Genomic DNA, 14,427 nt, shown 5'->3' with positions numbered 1-14,427 from the left:
CACTTCTGGGGATTTATCCCAAACATACAGATGCTGTGAAAGACTGAGACACCTGCACCCCTGTGTTTATAAAGCAATGTCCACAATAGTCAAACTGTGGAAGGAGCCTCGGTATCCATTGAAAGATGAATGGATAAAGATGATGTGGTCTATATATACAATGGAATATTACTCAGCCATCAGAAAGGACAAATACCCATCATTTGCTTTGACGTGGATGGAACTGGAGGGTGTATGATGCTGAGTGAAGTAAGTCAATCGGAGAAGGACAATCATTATATGGTTTCACTCATATGGGGAATATAAAAAAATAGTGAAAGGGATTATAGGGGAAAGGAGAGAAAATGAGTGGGAAGAATCAGAAATGGTTACAAAACATGAGAGACTCCTAACTCTGGGAAACAAACAAAGGGTAGTGGAAGGGGTGTATGTGGGAGGATGGGGTGACTGGGTGACGGGCACTGAGGGGGGCACTTGACAGGACAAGCACTGGGTGTTATACAATATATTGGAAAATCGAACTCCAATTAACAAATATACATATAAAAAAGTAAAATAAAAAAAAATAATAAAACTTAGTTTCAACTATGGGATCTGAACCTCTGACAAACAGAAGCTGTCATTTTTCTTCCTTAATAAGCATAACACGGGAAAGGGAGGTGATGATAGCCTGTTTACAAAGGGGAAAGAATAAAGGCTCTCTAAAAGCTTTATATTAGGTCATTCTTCTCTTCGTGTCTTAGAAATGCCGTTTCAGCCAGCTGAAAGATACTTTCTACAGTACAACTTTAAATCTTCCACATTCAAGAAGTTGAGAATATTGGCTGCAAATACCCAAAGATTCAGTTTGTCGACTCTAAGTGTTCTCTGATTGTCCTCTGACAACAGTGGTGGTAAAGACTTGTATCGAAAAATTAACTCAACACAGTAATGGTTCAGTGAGCTAACTTATTGCCCTCAACTTCTGCTTTTAAGTACTAAAAAAGGTATCTCTGAGAGATTCTTGTGTGACTACAGTTACTAAGATATTTTTACCCATCCTGAAAAGCAATAAAGAAAAAGCTACAATTATTAATAACTCTGGCAAACCCAGTAAAGAAAATTATAAACAAACCTTCAGGGTGGCTCTAGGAACATCTCCACATAAAATATAAAAAGAATTTTTATAAATGGCCAAAATAACAATAAATGTAAGAACAAAAAACGCAGGAAAATATTCTGATTAACCACTAAAAGAAAAAGATAACACCATAATTTACAATGCCATCATCTGTGCACTGGGTTAGCTGTGGTTAAATAAACTTTTCATGGACCTGTCAGTGCAACATGTAATTGGCATATAAATATTTTTCAAGTTATGGTAGCAAGTGTGATTATGTGACACTTAAATATTTTATCTCCATCTGTTGGAAAATAACAACACTATCCTAAAGTAAATAACAAATTTTATGAACGCTGGCAAAATAGAAGTCTCCAAAAATAAATCACATCTTTAATATTTATGCACTATTTTCACAAAATCTCAAACTTAATACTTTTAGACATTTTGTTATAAAATTTGTAACAAACCTAAGCATTATTATATCCTCAGAGAATCATACTTTATATTAATCCATTCAAAACAGAAACTCAAATATGGAAACATTATCAAGTATAAAAATATACACAGTTAATCAATTTTCCCCCAAACATAAAAGTTAAAATAATCTTTCCAGGTACTAAATTTAAATAAGGCCTTAAAAAAATAATAAAATAAAATAAAATAAATAAAATAAAATAAAATAAGGCCTTAAAAGACTGCACACATTTTATTTGCTTTGTCATCTGCTATCTAAACCTTCAGTAATAACCTATAGGTGCTCACAACAGGAAGCCATATGGATTCCACATCAGATAATCAGTAAACTCATAGTGTTATACAAATACAGAAACAAACACAGAGAATTCTGGACTTAATCAAAACTACAGAACCAAGCAGAAATACTTAATATTTAAGTAACCAAATATTACCAATCTACTAACTTTGGTCATTCTCTTAGGAATACCAAGTTATGAGACAAACCTGTGTGGCTACAACCAAAATCTAGAGATACCTTTGGAAACTGATGACACGTTACAGTCTTCTGATGGAAGACCTGTCCCACCATCTTTCCAGTATGGATTCAATTCTCTCTCCAGCAGTATGGACTAGAACGAAACATTTTCAGAGATCATAATTTAAAAATAACCTCACCATAAAATATGTAATAAATAATATACCTTGGACAAATATTAAGACACATTCTTCTGCAACTCACAAAAAATAACATGTCAATTAACATCATGCCTATTATGAATCAGAATCTAGCTGCAGAAGATAAAATAAATGGTCAATGTGCCTAACTCAGCCCTGGCAGCCTTATGAGACGGTGAGGAAAAGAGACAACACACAAGTCACTGACAAGTGCTCTGAGGACCGAAGTATAGAGTGAAAAGCCACACAGGGTTCAAACCCCTCTCACTGAAAGCTCAGACTTCTGAGAGGGGGTAATCCATGCAGCCTTAGACCAAAGAGGAGCAGGAATGAACCACATTCTCTCTTGTGAGGGAGGAAGGCACAGAGATGCTCCAGGGAGAAGGAATAACAGCATGTTCATAAAACCCCACAGGAAAAGGAAAACATGGCACTTCCAAGGAACTGAAAATTATCCAGATACTCTTAAAACCTAGAAGTACGAGTGAGTACAGATAAGAGATCAGGTTGTAGAATAATCGGGGATGAAGGCCAACTGCTGTTGGGGTTTATGCTGGGGCAACAGTGACTCATGAAAGTAGTTGGCTCTGAACTACCCAGAGAGCTAAGTGGGTTAAGAGTGGAGACAAGACTGAGGAAAAACAAGATTAGAGGCAGGAATCCGGTCCGACAACTGTGGCTGTGACTGAGAAAGAGCTGATGGTAGCCTCATCACCGTTCAAGCACCTCCTGTGTTCCAAGCACTGTGCCAGGTACTGGGGCTCAAACAAATAAGCCAGGCAACCCTTGCCATCAGAACAGAGGCAGTCCAAGATGGGAGAGAGACAACTAAGCTAGTCCAGGTGAATGCTATGGAGGTAGAGCATGCTGCAGAGCCACAAACTAGGGGCATCTGACTTGACCTTAGGAAATCAGAAAACTATTCCAGCAACTAGATGGAGAAGAACAAAGAGAGCTAAATGTTATTTCTAGTACTATAAGCCAACCAGACTGCTGGAAACAAAAATGTGGATAAAATTGTTTTAAAAGCTTTTAAAATACATTTGTGAGGGATCCCTGAGTGGCTCAGCGGCTGGGTTCCGGCCTTTGGCTCAGATCGTGATCCCAGGATCTGGGATCAAGTCCTTCATCAGGCTCCCTGTGAGGGGCCTGCTTCTCCCTCTGTCTATGTCTCTGTCTGTGTCTCTCATGAATAAATAAATAAATCTTTAAAAAATAAAAGATATTCGTGAGCTGACAAAAGAATACAGAATCTTCAAAGAACAAAATTTAAGTTCAAGGTTAACATGGAAGGATAGGCAAAACCATTAGGATTTGATTTCTTAGTTTTTACCAAAAAAGATCCCGTCACCTCCCTGGTTAGACTACTACAAAACCTCCAAGGTTCTATAATCAAGGAATTTCTTCCAGTGGTCTTGTGCAGACACTCAAACAGATAACATCAGTTTCTCAACAGGACACAAAAGGTTGGAGTCACACACTGAGGAGGACACTTGACAACAGAGTAGACAAACTGTGAGATATTATGTGACAATATACAACAGTAAAAGGACTGGATATATAAATAACTACCACCAATCAGTAAGAAAAAGACAACTCTAAAAGAAAAATAAGCAAAATACATAAGCAGCTCATTCTATAAGAAATCTGAATGACAAAAAAAAGACATGAACAGTAATCAGTCAAAAGCATATAAAAACAATGAAATGCCTTTCTCACTCATGACAAGAATCTAAAAGTTTAACAATCACAGATACTAAGCGTGGTAAAGAAACCTACACTTTTGAGGCAGTCTGTGCTGATACAATCTCTTTGAAGTATTTGCAAACGAAGACAGGTGTGTATCTTCTAACTTAGTCATCCCACTTCTAGATGTGCATTAAGAAGTCCTCACTCACATGCAGGGGAAAAAACACACAAGAACCTTCGCTGAGCACTGTTTGTAAATAGTGCTATTGAAAAACAGCAAACAACGCCAATGTTTTGGGGTTAGAATGTTAGATTTCCACAAGAAATGGACAACTGCAGTATGGCATAATTAGATGATGACAGACTACATAGTGACTACAAGGAAGGAACCAGAAATAAAATATATCAATATAAATCAATTACTAAAACACTCTCAGGCCTTTTAATCAAAATGGCTTCTACAGCTTCCAATCACTCATCACAACCACCCAGCTCAGCACAAACAGAAAAGATACACAAAATACACAACATACTTTCAGTTCAAAACAAGATAAACCCCTCTGTGGACCAGAAGAGCACAGAAATGTGAAGCAGTAAGTTGAACTGAAACCACAGGCCTTACTGGACTCTATGTGCATGCAAAAAATGATAGCCCCAGGGGATCCCTGGGTGGCTCCGCCGTTTAGCGCCTGCCTTTGGTCCAGGGCGCGATCCGGAAGTCCCGGGATCGAGTCCCACATCAGGCTCCCAGCATGGAGCCTCCTTCTCCCTCTGCCTGTGTCTCTGCCTCTCTCTCACTCTCTCTCTCTATGTCTATCATAAATAAATAAATAAATAAATAAATAAATAATAAATAAATAAATAAATCTTTTAAAAAAGAAAAAGTGATAGCCCTTGGTTCAATTTCTGTAAGATAAGGGCAGCCCTGGTGGCCCAAAGGTTTAGCACCGCCTTCGGCCCAGGGTGTGATCCTGGAGACCCAGGATCGAGTCCCACATCGGGCTCCCTTCATGGAGCTTGCTTCTCCCTCTACCTGTGTCTCTGCCTCTCTCTCTCTCTGTATGTCTCTCATGAATAAATAAATAAAATCTTAAAAAAAAAAAAAAAAGGCTAAAAAAATTTCTGTAAGATAAGAAATAGAGTGCCCACGTGAAATAGGATTGGAGCCAGTCTTGCCACAGGAAGCCAAGGATGGGGTGGGGACATCCCCCACTTGTAAAAGAAGGCTGGAAACTTGGCATGCATGTCTATAACCTTCTAGACTAAGTCTACAGAACCATGCTACAGTCCACAGACCACGGCACAGTGCAGGCAGAAGAGACCCAGAGGACACACACATAGCCTTCAGTATGTGTTTGCACACTTTTCTGTGATCTTCAACCAAAGACAGATAGGATGTATGTTCTTGTATATGTCTGTATGTGTGTGCATCTAAAACAAAGATTTTAGGAAACAAAATGTGTCTTTATTACATGTAATACCTCCTGACATTTTATATTTTTAAGTGCTGATTGCAATAACTCAATTACATGACCTACATTTTTAAAAACACCATCCTAGAACACACAAAAAAAATGATATCCTGAAAAACAAATGAGACATAAAAATCAAGCTTCAGTGAAGGACCATCATTAGACTTCTTGCCAGTATCTTCATTTTATCCCCACTTCCATTACAAGAGTCAACATTTGATTTTAAGGCAAGGACCATTTAGTTCAGTTTAAAGAAGAAAAATTTCACGATACATATCAAGTCAGGCCTTAAAGGATAAATACGATGTAGCCTTAATGGAGAAAGAGGGAATTCACTGAGAAAGAACCAGATGAACAAAAATGAAGAGATGGGAATTTGCAGAGAAATAAGGTAGTCTGGCTTAGGTACAAATTACCTAAGAGAAAGAGTCCAATCCAATGTGTTGGACTCTATTTGTGGCAGCTCTGGGGTGGAGGTAAAGGGGTCTTCAAAGGAGACTAAATATGGCACCTTTCTCTTTTGCCAGGCTCTGAACAAGTTCAGAAATACAACAAAACCTTAAGGAAACAAAAGACAAAAATTACTTTTATTGCTGATGAAGGCTAACCTGGAAGAGAATTTTTCTTTCAGTAAAAAGCAAGTGGGCCTGTTAACTGAACTGCACAATGAGGCAGGCTCTCCCAGGTGGAGCCAGCACAGAGCCAAGACCACCTCCCTAAATCCCCACAGGGCCCCTGCAAGCAGTCAGCTCCATAAGTAGGAAATGCAGGGCAAAGCCAAGGATGCCCCGTTTATTCTGTCCAAATTTTCCAGAAGAAAATTTACTCCATATCCTCAAGGACAGAATGAAAAATGAGAGTGGCACAAAATACCACTGATGGAGCTTCTTCCACCAGAAAGGAAACATTAGCAATGTTCCCCTTCCCTGGAATCACCAAAGATTTCTGAGCAGAGTCACACCATGATCCCAGATGTACTTTGAAAAGATCACCCTGACACCAGTCATAGGATGCTGAGTGAGAAGTGAAGAGGTCATAGGCATTGCCCATGCAACAGCAAATCAGGGCCTGAAACCTACTAGTATCTAACCTCATATGACTCTTCATCCCAGGGACCACCCTCCCATTCATCGTACACATTAACTCTGCTCCAGTACAGATAGGACAACTGAGGCGCATATGAAGGCATAAGACCTACAACTAGGAAGAGGGGCTCTGGCAGAAATGGAAAAGATGACACACGTGCAAAAGACAAGAACTCCACAGGCAGGTGAGCCGATCAGCAGATGCTGGCTTGAAGGAACCAGGGAAGTTCATAGAAGAGTTTGTAAGAAAAGACTGTTAATTAGAAAGTCTGGAATTCAAAGCTAGAAAGGTGAGGGATAAAAAATTATTACAATTTCTTAGGAAAATGAAGATAGTTTTATGTAATGGTATTTCTAAGAATAACTGGTCACTACTTCAGTCTGTTAAAGACATCCAAGGGTCAACCAAGGCCTTATGATGTGATACAGAGAACAGGCCTGAACAGGATATAAACAAAACATAAGACCACAAGCCAGGGTTATCCTAACATGCCAAAACATTAATGCCCACCAAGAGCAGAGCACAATTCAGAAGCAAGTTTGTCATGGCATCAGGTAATACCAACTTCCAGACATCACACAGCTCCAGGATCCCCTGGCCACCCCTTCCCCGACACCACATGTACTCTCCCTCCCCTCTCTGAACACAGTGACTCTGACTCCATCAGGTCTCAGAGACAGTAACACGTTCCAGAGCTTAGTCAGGATGCTCTGAATATCCCTGGCCTTCAGTGTGCCATATGAACAGCTGCCAATACGACATACCACACCTATGTTTTCAGAATAAAAATTAAGTGGAGGTGGAGGACACAGAAAATAATACTACTCACAGGACTCTTAAGACCGCTCTCACATTTTTCATGTCTCTCTCCCTCTATGGCACGTTCAAGGTCAACTCTTAAAGATGACCTTTTTGTTCACTAATTCTCTCTTCAGCTGTATTCAATTTGTTGTCTACTCATCTACTGAGTTTCTAATTCCAACTGCAATATCTTTTATTTCTACAAGTTCTTATTGGCTCTTTCTCAAACCTGCCTTCACAATAATCTTTTATTTCTTATTCACATTTTTTATACCTGTCACTATATAAAGCTTTTAAATATCCCAACAGATAAAGGTTTTATGATCTGATTCTATTGTTCCTTACTTCAGATTAACTCTCATTCATGGACTATCCTTGTGTTTTCATGTATTTTTTGATTCTAGATAAGAAGCTTTCTTCTGGGAAACCGAAACACCTAAAGTTACAGTGTGGTCCTCCAGAAAGCACTGGCGTTCACTCCTGCCAAGCACTTCAAAGCATTACCAACATTAAATACTTTAAAATACTTTAAATTAAATTCTCAGCTTGAAGATTTTCAGACCACACAAGTAGCACAGTTCAAGCCCAAAACCCTTATGAATCCAAGCTATGAACCAAACTCAATATTCACTCAACTACAAATGCCCTAGATTTATTAATCTAGTATAGCATTAGAGTGACTTCCCATAGGAGATTCATTTTATAAAAACTTATACCACATTCCATAGTTATTCCCACTAATGTTATTAAATACTGCAAAAGATAAAATAATATTTCACAAGTAAAACTGTATTTATATAAATGTCTCATTGCTTAAGGGTGATTGGAAGTTAAAGCATTTTAAATGCTCTTACCTGTTCCAGTGCTTGGGTTTTCTCTTGCTCTATTTTCCTCATAGTCTCCTTATCAGCTTTGAGTGATGATAAGGACACAGTTTTAACAGACATGAAATCAACAGTCATCCACTCATCTCTCTGTAAAAAAAAAAAAAAAGCCATTTCAATCTAAATTGGTTAGAAGTAAACAACAAACACTTGGTAACAGCAGCAAGGATCCTGGAGGAACACAAGCCTGGATCAATCCTGCATTTCCACACCTGAAGCAAGCTTTTTAGTCTCTCTCCTATAAAATGGAATGAAATTCCTACCCTTCCAGGTTGTTTACAGGAATAAGCCAGAAAAACGATTTAAGGTGCACAGTCCCAGTGCCTGACACAGTACAGGCCTTCACGCAGCAGCACCTTCCACCTTCCTGCCCTCTGGCAAACATTCTCACTCAGGTAAATGAACCACAGCCCCACATCTGTCAACTCTTCAACTCTAAATATTGCTAACAGAAATTATGACACGACATGGCTATGGAAAACAACTGATGGCACTCTACCCACTGGAGAAAGCTCTGACACAAGGAGCAGTATGGAGCTTCCAGCACAGGAGGGAAAGCGCAGCTCTTCCAGCAACAGCCAGGAGGAGGAAACCCTCTGTGGGGCCAGAACAGATGTAAGCCCTCACTTTCTCACAAAGGAAAAACAGAAGTCTAAAGACTAAGCAAACAGCATCACTGCCAGAATTATTTGTAAAAGTATACTATTTTCAAAGTCTAATTTTTCTCCTGAAATAGTTTAACCATATGTCACTTCAACATTCATCCATTTTAGCTGTTCACACTTTTTTCTTTACCATCAGGTAACTTACCTGAATAACTTGGTTGTCTTCTCTTTCTGAATTTTCATCTTTCACTTTCCAGGCCTTTTCCCTGCCAGGAGTCTGCGATGGGACAGCCTCAACCCACTCATCTTCAGAGCTCTAAGAATATTTAGCAGTAAGTGAAACTCTCAAACTTGCATACTTGAATGTAAAAATTCATGGTGAACTCAGTTTCCTGGAGAAAATTCTCAGAGTAGAGGTTCCCTCTAAAAAGTGACATTGAGGGCAGCCCAGGTGGCACAGCGATTTAGCGCCACCTTCAGCCCAGTGCCTGATCCTGGAGACCCAGGACTGAGTTCCACGTCTGGCTCCCTGCATGGAGCCTGCTTCTCCCTCTGCCTATGCCTCTGCCTCTCTCTATCTCTCATGAATAAATAAAAAAATATATATATTTTTTAAAGTGACATTGAGGGAGACCTGGGTGGCTCAGCGATTGAGTGTCTACCTTTTGCTCAGGGCATGATCCTGGAGTTCCGGGATCGAGTCCCACATCAGGCTTCCTGCATGGAGCCTGCTTCTCCCTCTGCCTATGTCTCTGCCTCTCGCTTTCTCTGTCTCTCATGAATAAATAAATAAAATTTTAAAAAAATAACGATAAATGAAAATAAAAAGTAACATTGAAAATCTGAACAAAGAACATACAAACCCACTCTTTGGGGATAAGCCCATGAAACACCACGACTGTCATCATGCCAAGGGAAGGAGAAAACAAAAGATTAGGACTGACAGCAGAGCACTCACTACAACACAGAGCTGCAGTTCTCACCGACAGGAATACTGACATCTTTGTTTATTTGGAACAAGGGAAACAACATTCAAGTAAATGACTTTGCCTCTAAGTTTCCCCCTTTTTAAACTTCCCTGGGTCTAAAAACACAGAGATCTCAGTTAACAGCCAAGCTGGTTAAGTACTTGGTTACTGTGTTTAAATACCAGATTATTAAATCAGCTACAAAGTATTTGGCCAACAGCCCTGGTGTGCTCAGCATTTTGCCAGATTCTGGGTTCTGTTTCCCAGAAACACATCAATCACCTACTTCTATATTAAGTACTGTAATAAGTCTTTTCACATATGTTCTCAAGCTGACTCCTTCAAACAACCCTACATAAAATACTGTTTGGTTTTAGAGATAAGAAAAGCTTTCCAAAATTAGGTAACTTGCCCAAGTTACATGGTATCCAAGGAGGAGAACCAGAATAGCAATCTAGATTCCCCCAGCTCTAACATCTATCTGTACAATGTTAAGTGTAGGAAAGTTCCCTAGAAATAACCCAGTACACAACGCTGGCTAAGGTGTAAGCAGAGAAACATGGAGGCCAAGAGAAAGAGGATTTCCTGAATGAGAACAATATTCCTTCATTCCACAAAGTTCTTGATAATTACCTAACTAGAGAACAAAAATATGTCTGGTAAAAGGTATAATCCACATGGAATAAACATATTTGTGCTCTGGCATCTCAAGTGCCAGCTGTTTCTCAACAGAGAGCAGAATTTATTCATTCCTTCATTCATTTAGGTGTTGATTTGGATTTATAGAAATGTTAGAATTAGCTATTTACATATATAGTTATAATTTTTAAGATAATGACTATAAATAGATTTCTGGCCTACTCATATTTACATTATCAGATCAATTTAGAAAAGACTGCACTTGTCATGATAACCACAAAGTGACATATGGAAGTGTTGATCAGTGTACTGTACACCTGAAACTAAAAGAACACAATGTGCTAACTGGAATTTAAATAAAACCTTTAAAGAAAAATCAACTTAGAGACCCGTTTACTACCACTTGGTGTTACCACTAAAAAATTCACACATTCCTTGGAGGAGTGCCAAATTTACTATGATCAAGCTAAAAAAAAGTTCATGTTACTGTTCCACAGGATTCTGTTAAAGGCCTTCTTTTTTTTTTTTTTTTTTTTTTTTTTTTTTAAGATGTTATTTTTGAGCAATCTCTACATCCAACATGGGGCTTGAACTTAAAACCAGGGATCAAGAGTCACAAGCTCTCCTGACTGAGCCGGCCAGGCGCCCCATGAAGGCCTTCTAAAAGTACAGGTTTGCTCTGTCCTACGAGACGTTAACCCATCACCTGAAAGTCACTTATCAGGGCCATCAGCTGCTTCCCCAGAACAGCTGCACACATCCCCACCCCACATACACCCAACCACCACGAGCTTCACAACTTCAGGTGAACCCCCACATACACCCAACCATCATGACCTTCACAATTTCCGCTGAGCTAGACTTTCAGCCACAACTAGTATCCCTCTTACTGGTCCGTGGCCGGTTCTCTCTTCCACTCCCTTGGCTTACTCCCCTTTGAAGCACTTAGCAGTTTTACATTTACTTGTGTGATTCTCTGATTCATGTCTTGCTCTCCCATTAGGCAGTAAGTTCTATGAGGACAGTAATCACATCTGCTCTTGCCTACTTTGTATCCCCAAGGACCTAGCTTAGTATCTTGGCAGAGAGGTGAGGCTTATGATCTTAAACATCTCTCAAGTTTTCTACCAACTCCATTCCCCATACAGTTAAGAAATGGATCTCTCCTCCTCTATCAAGAAAAATGAAGCCACTTTAGCTTTCTACCCAATTTCTAACAAAATTATTTATGGCTGTGCCTATCCTTTCCTCCTGTTAACTCTTCCTCTTCAAGGCAGGTCCTCCATATATTTTGGCCCCAACCATTCCTGTTCCTCTAGGACCATGCACCATCAATGGTCTCCTTCTCTTGTAACTTCAACCAAAGCTCTCTACTGGCCTAGAAATATGTCTTCCCCATCCTTTGGGTGTGTGTGAATGAAGGGAGAAGGGGAATCTTAATTGTCCTTATGTCTCCCTCTAGTAGCAATTTATCTCCCAACTTCTACTCTAAGTTAAATTCTTAAAACAGCAGTCTATACCCTTTGCCTGCACATCCACTCACTCTCACCCAATCCTCAAAATCTACCATACAGCTAATGTCCCCATTAACCTACTGAGACTTCTTCAAAGGTCATCACTGGCTTCCACTTTGCGCAATGCAGCAGAATGTTTCCATCTTTATCCCCCTGGGCCTCTGCTGAATACAATTCTGAATAACTCACTTTCTCGACCTCCATGACCTTTCTCAGTTCTGCTCCCATTCTTCATTTCTTCTCCATTTCCCTCATGCACTTTTCCTCCTTTGCTCAGCCCTTAAATAACAATTTAGTCTGGGGTTCCATTCTCTGTCCACTACATTTTTAAATCTCTAAACGTCCCCCTTTGGCCATTAAATCCACTCTCATGCCTTGAGTTACCACCAATTGTGCTGATATCTTTCAAATTTGTCTACCCAAAGTTTTAGTGATTTAACCAACTACCTACTATATTTAGATGCCATGCTGAACTCAATAAGAACAAAAAACTAACCCATCATCTTTTCCACAATACCTGTTCCTTCTCTTCTATTACTGAACTCAATTACATGGTAACACCAACGACTCACTTATCCAAGCTCACAATCTCAGGATCAACTGTCCCCTCCCATCTAAACCTATTTTAATTTCCAAAATATTTCTCAAAAGCATCATAAAGTGAACACCACATGCCTACCATGGGAGTCCACTTTCACCCCTGGCCACAGCTGACTGGTTCATAGGTAGGTATGAACCCAATTCATAGGCAGGATCTACCCAGTTCAGATCAAGCTGAAATACAGATCAGGAATTTGAAATCAAGCCTACCTGGACCTGCTCTAAAACTAAAGAGAAGTGGAAATGCACTGGCAGAAGCTATTTTTGTCATGAGGAATAAAATTCAACAAAAGTTGATCTGTTATCAAGGAAAAAAAAATGAACTCAGAGAAAAACAAACATGGAAGATGGCAGGATGACTCATAAAATCATTCACAATAATTCCAGCCATTCCTGAAGCCCAGCTGTTCTTTTACAGCTATATGTCCTAGGAGACTTTTGTACTCTAATAATTGTCCCTTTTTTCTGAATAACCCAATTTAAGTTTAACCTCTGTTACCTGCAACCAAGAGCCCCAATTAATACATGCCTCTTCCTTTGAAGTATCCTAGATCACATCTTATCATCTCTCACATAGACAAATGGAATAACCAAATTAGTTTCCTGGACTCCAGTCTTTCCTGCTCCCCTTTCTTTTTCCAACATCCATCCTAATTATATCTGGAGTAATATAAAGAGTACATTTGACCTCTTTTAGGGCTCCCTGTCACAAAGCTCCTTTTCTTTCCTACCAAGAGAACCCTATTTTATTTGGAGACATACTGTGCCTCCCTTGCTGGAAAGTGAAGACTTATGATCAAGTGTTCAAATACATGGAAATAAAGGTATTATCTGGGACTTTCTGGAAGTCAAATTATGAAAGAGAGGGTATATATCCTCTTTCTTGGTATCAAGTCTAAGAGGTAATGCTATAAAGATGAGAGAGTAGCAAAACAGTAGAAGCCTTACTCCCAGAAGTTCACACTAGTCCAAGACTGTCTACCCAAATTCTCTTATAGGAGAGAAAAGTTAACTATCTTGTTAAATCAGTATTTAACAAGTATGTATTGTTCTGCCTTGGCATCATGAGATTACATATTGAAGTTATATATCTATTTATCTAACTACAAAATGAGTTCCCCAAAGGTCTGAAAAAAAAAAAAAAAAAAACCTCTATTTTTATATTCCCTGTGTCTCTATCAGTGTCTGACAGAGTTGACATTCAATAAAGGTGCACTAAATTAACTAAATCCTTTTTTCTACTCTTCCAATAGTGCTAGTCAGAAACTTTAATTAGCAGCCAGCATGCAAGCTTTAAATACCAGGCACTGAATGAAAGAAGCATCAGTGATACATTTAGTATTCTTATTACTCATTCACAGACCATTCTGTACCAATGGTCCATACCTGGACCATCTGTGCAACTTGCCTGCCTTCATTCCCTTTCTATTAATTTTGCTTCTCATTTTCACCTTATACAATCACTTCACTACCTTAGCAAAATCACTGTTCACCTCTCTCTGATATGCTATGACCTCAATTCTTCTGATTTTAGTTTCAATCTTCCACCTTACCTTGAAGAACTCATACACCATCAAGTTTAATGTACCTCCTGACTTAACAAAGCCTACACATTTGAGGTTTTTCCTCTTTCTTTCTTATTTGATTATAGTTGACACACAGTGTTATATTAGTTTCAGGTATACAACTTAGTGATTTGATCATACATTTTGCTGTGCTCACCACTATATGTAGTTACCATCTGTCCCATTACACGGATGTTATAATATCACGGACTGTATTCCTTATGCTCTTCTTCCCGTGACCTACTCATTCCGTAACTGGAGGCCTATACCTCCCTCTTCCATTCACCCATTGTATCCACCCCCGCCACATAGCCCTTCCCTCTGGCAACCATCAGTTTGTTCTCCATATACATATTTCTGTTTCTCCTTTT

The 14,427-nt window shown here is 39.3% G+C and overlaps 1 protein-coding gene across 2 annotated transcripts in view; it reads right to left on the bottom strand.

Moving 5' to 3' along the window:
- Nucleotides 1–14,427, bottom strand: part of CWF19L2 (CWF19 like cell cycle control factor 2) — a 147,669-nt gene that overhangs the window by 120,653 nt on the left and 12,589 nt on the right. For both annotated transcript variants that reach the window (XM_038536318.1, XM_038536319.1), the window contains exons 4-6: nucleotides 8,976–9,086; nucleotides 8,136–8,255; nucleotides 2,094–2,187 (exon numbers count right to left, since the gene is read on the bottom strand). In XM_038536318.1, the coding sequence (XP_038392246.1) occupies nucleotides 2,094–2,187; nucleotides 8,136–8,255; nucleotides 8,976–9,086 (325 nt within the window). The remainder of the gene's footprint in view (nucleotides 1–2,093; nucleotides 2,188–8,135; nucleotides 8,256–8,975; nucleotides 9,087–14,427) is intronic.

Source organism: Canis lupus, chromosome 5 (assembly GCF_011100685.1).
Source record: "Canis lupus familiaris isolate Mischka breed German Shepherd chromosome 5, alternate assembly UU_Cfam_GSD_1.0, whole genome shotgun sequence".
Classification (NCBI taxonomy): domain Eukaryota; kingdom Metazoa; phylum Chordata; class Mammalia; order Carnivora; family Canidae; genus Canis; species Canis lupus.
Note: the sequence above shows the minus strand (reverse complement) of the source record. Positions and strands in the feature narration are given on the sequence as shown.